Source organism: Olea europaea, chromosome 18 (assembly GCF_002742605.1).
Source record: "Olea europaea var. sylvestris chromosome 18, O_europaea_v1, whole genome shotgun sequence".
Lineage (NCBI taxonomy): Eukaryota > Viridiplantae > Streptophyta > Magnoliopsida > Lamiales > Oleaceae > Olea > Olea europaea.
This window is the reverse complement of record NC_036254.1, coordinates 21267007-21270799: the sequence shown is the minus strand read 5'-3', so window position 1 is coordinate 21270799 and position 3793 is coordinate 21267007. Positions and strand designations below refer to the sequence as shown.

Genomic DNA, 3793 nt, shown 5'->3' with positions numbered 1-3793 from the left:
AAACACGGTAACTTAATAATTACTTCAGCTTTGAAACAATGCTAGAACAAGCACATTACACGTAGTGCTGATTTTAATATTTTTCTAATTTTAGATGGGGGATTATGCGAAAAACATAAATTAGATGAAAATGTTGAAAGCAAATGAATTTCATTTCACACTTGGGAATACTTATAATGGTTGATTACGGAAAAATACAGTAGTAGAGAAAGACCTAAAATGAAAATAACAAGGCAAAATATTCCAGGCTGAGATCAAGATCCAGTCACTTGTCAAATTAACCATAATAAAATATAATTTGCAACCAAACAATTATTTAACATGCAAAAGAGAAGACATAACTTCATGCTCATTACAAAGAAAATACTATGAATTCACAACTAGCAATTGATATGGAGCTGGAAGTTACATCTTTTTTGTGTGGGATGTCAAGGAATCTCCTGCTATGATATTTCATAAAAAAAAATGAAAAAAGTCTACTGTAATGACCAATTAAAGGTTACCTCAAAGTCTTGGTTACCATTCTCCAGTTGTCCTTCTCGAATTTCCGAAGCTGAACTCTCAACATTTTTGCCACAGAAATATACCCCAATCTTCTGTAGTGTTGGAATATTGCTAAATTCAGAAGGAATCATCTTCAATTTTTCGCATCCAAACAACAACAGTACTTCAAGCACGGGGAAGTGATCATGAAAGGAATTCCATTGTTCAAGATCTAACCATTTTAGTTGAAGGAACTTGAGTTTTTGGAACTCATCCCCTTTGTGTTCCAGATTTCTCCTTCAAAGGCTTCATTTTCTAATTTCAGAATCCTCAGGTTGGGCAATGTCCCAATTAATGACATCTTTTTCCAAGGCAAAGCCAATTCAGAAAGAGTTAGCTTTTTTATGTTCGTGGGGAAGTTAATCACTGAGTAATCACCTTCAAATCTACTTTCAAAAGCCATTGTAAGCGATTCAAGCTGAGTAAGGAAGCTGAGATCTGGACAAAAATTGTTTGGAGATGTACATTTAAGCTTATGAAGATTTGGTAAACTTCTCAAGATTTCTTCGCTTTCTGAATCGTCAATATAAACATAACGAAGGGTTTGCAGGCTACTTATTCGGGAGATATCTGAGCTATCACAGTTCTTCTGGAATATTCCAGGGAAATATGACTTTCCAACATGTAAATGTCTCAAGTTAGGCATATAGAGAAGGTATCTTGGTATAGAATCCAAGAATTCAACACGAAGGAATTCTAGGTTCTGGAGACTGCTTATTGATAACTCTAATGAGTCAATTATCAAGTACCTCAAGTCACCCATAACACTAATCCTGAATAAGTATCCATGCTCTCCATCAAAGATTTTAATATTTTCCAAATTGTAAAAAATGGTTAAGTCCTCAGAGAGACGATGAGACCAATCCCTAAACAATCGATGGCGATGCTTAGATAGCAAGAATTCACTAAAGAGTTAGTATAATAAGAACATGGAGGATCATCATCAGTTTACAAGCACATCAGCCAGCATGAGTGTCAGCAACAGCAACAGCAACAGCAACAGCAACAACATTGACATTAATACCATAAATTAGTAGGCTAAATTGGAAAAGAAAAGTAAAACAAGAATGTATTAGAAAGAGAGAGGTTTAACTTACTGTTGAAATAGAAAATTTTCTTCTTCAGCTATTTTCCAGCACATATCAAGTACTAGATCGTGAAGACTACATGCTTTTACTACATTCTCAGATCTTATTCTGGAAACTTGCAGCAGGCTTCTGTTAATAAGTTCCATTAGATACTCCTCAGCTACATCTTCTAAGCTCTTGTGCTGCTTTTTCTGTATGAATCCTTCAGCTATCCATAGTAATAATAGCTTCCGAACTCGAATTACCTCGTCTTCCCTGTATGCACTAAGATAGAGGAAACATGGCTTCAAGTGATTTGGCAAATGCATGTAACTTAGTTTCAATGTGGGAATGTATTCATAGGCTTTTTGGGAAATGTAAGAACTTAAATCTTCTGCAACTTTTTGCCATAAGCTTTCTTTCTTCTCCATATTCGAAAGAACTCCAGCTATCGTGATGATTGAAAGCGGGAGTCCATGACAATATGTTGCAATTTGCTTTCCAATATCTTGCAGTTCTTGAGGGCAACGTTTTTTCTTGAACACATTCTTCTCCAATAACTTCCAACTTTCACCTGGTGAGAGGGGAAGAGGTTCAATGATAACATGTGAAATTTCAGATGCCAGATTTTTCAACCGACTAGTGAACAATACTCTGCTTCTGTTAATTTTGTCATCTGGAAAGTACCTTCTCAAGTCATCCCAGGCACAGATATCCCATAGATCATCTATAACAATGAGATATCTTCTACCGATTAAAGTTTTGTAAAGGTGTTCAGCCAACTCTTCATCTTCCATTTCTGAAATTTTGTGGTTGTTAAGGTTACTCATGGAGCTCAAAATGTCAACCAACAGCTTTCTCTTTTGGTAAGTTTGAGAAACAACACACCAAGAAAGCTTATCAAAATAGTACCGAACGTTGGAACCATTGTATATTTTCTTTGCTAAAGTGGTCTTGCCAAGTCCACCCATTCCAACTATGGAAATAATCTGGCGGTAGCTCGGTCCTCCAAGAAGCTTGCTTATAATTTCTGTTGCCACGTCCTCTAAGCCCACAATCATCTCATCTACCACGGGAATGCTTTTGTCATGGGATGATGATACTTCACTGGGACTTTCTGCAATTTGAAGGCTTCCAATTCCACAATTCATATTCATTGAGACTGCAATGCAATAATCTTTGAACTTCACTTTCACAATCTCAATTCTTTCTAGCAGAATAGAAATTGCCAAATCCATTTTGGTCATGGTAACACGGTCTGTGGTGAAGAAGAACGAATGCAAGAAAAGTCCCGCGTCTATAAAGACAGCTTCAAATTCTCTGAATATCTGATTTTCTGACATCTTAAAAATTCTTAATCCCATAGACTCGACCCGTTCTCCCATTGCACATCTCATCATATCTGAAGAAACGAGGCGCAGAAATTGTAGCTCCTCAAAAAGAATTTTGACTTGATTACTCACAAGAAGACAGGAATCTGTTCCGCAATCAAGCAATTCTCGTATAGTTTCAAGAAGGAAATAGATTTTGGTGGGAGCGGTAATTCCACCACTTTCTAACCATTGCTGCAGGTATGGACTTGTGAAGAACTCTACAGTCCGTGGCATGAAAGAGAATATGATTTCTAAAAAGTTTTTGTAATGTTCATTCTCTCCATATATGATGCAATCTAAGGCTGAATTATCAAGATTCCCCAACAGCTCAATAATCCTCTGGAACCGAAACCGCCATTTTGCTACATATTTGAGGAAAGTTAAAAAGTGTGGTCCAAGCCACTGAAAGCTGACAATTTTTCCTTCATCAAGCTCCAAATCTTGCATATGGAAAAGGAGATTTGGGCTTTTGATTAGATATGACAGATTTTTGTAAGAGAAATCCATCAAGTATTGGTATGGGTGAAACGCTAAGCAGAGAGAGAAAGAGAGAGAGAGTGAGTGATTAATGACAGTGAATTCAAAAAATACACACAAAGCAAAGGTTGAAACTTTAAGCAGCAATAAAGCCAGAGCAAAGGTTTATGAACACTGCTTTAGAGCCAGGTTAAAAAACAGGGGCGCCATGTGGCTTTTGCTTGGTAAAAACTAAGTTTCTTAACTTGTTCATCGTTGCCAAAGGAAAAATCAAATTATTAGATTTCTTTTTTGACTGAATACAAAACTTAATTAAAAAATAAAAAATTTCAA

The 3793-nt window shown here is 36.3% G+C and overlaps 1 protein-coding gene across 1 annotated transcript; it reads right to left on the bottom strand.

Moving 5' to 3' along the window:
* Nucleotides 1–249: 249 nt before the first annotated feature.
* LOC111367767 (putative late blight resistance protein homolog R1A-10) lies at nt 250–3538 on the bottom strand. The gene is made up of 2 exons (XM_022988818.1): nt 1641–3538; nt 250–1448 (listed from the first exon to the last, which is right to left on the bottom strand). The coding sequence occupies exons 1-2, from the start codon at nt 3488–3490 to the stop codon at nt 725–727; spliced, it is 2574 nt and encodes an 857-aa protein (XP_022844586.1). The 5' UTR covers nt 3491–3538; the 3' UTR covers nt 250–724.
* Nucleotides 3539–3793: the final 255 nt, after the last annotated feature.

Excerpts from the sequence above, each read along its gene's own strand:
- LOC111367767 (XM_022988818.1), bottom strand. The coding sequence starts at position 3,490 with ATGGATTTCTCTTACAAAAATCTGTCATATCTAATCAAAAGCCCAAAT. Across the intron at positions 1,449-1,640 it reads GAAAATTTTCTATTTCAACA|TGAATTCTTGCTATCTAAGC; the intron begins GTAAGTTAAACC and ends CTAACTCTTTAG.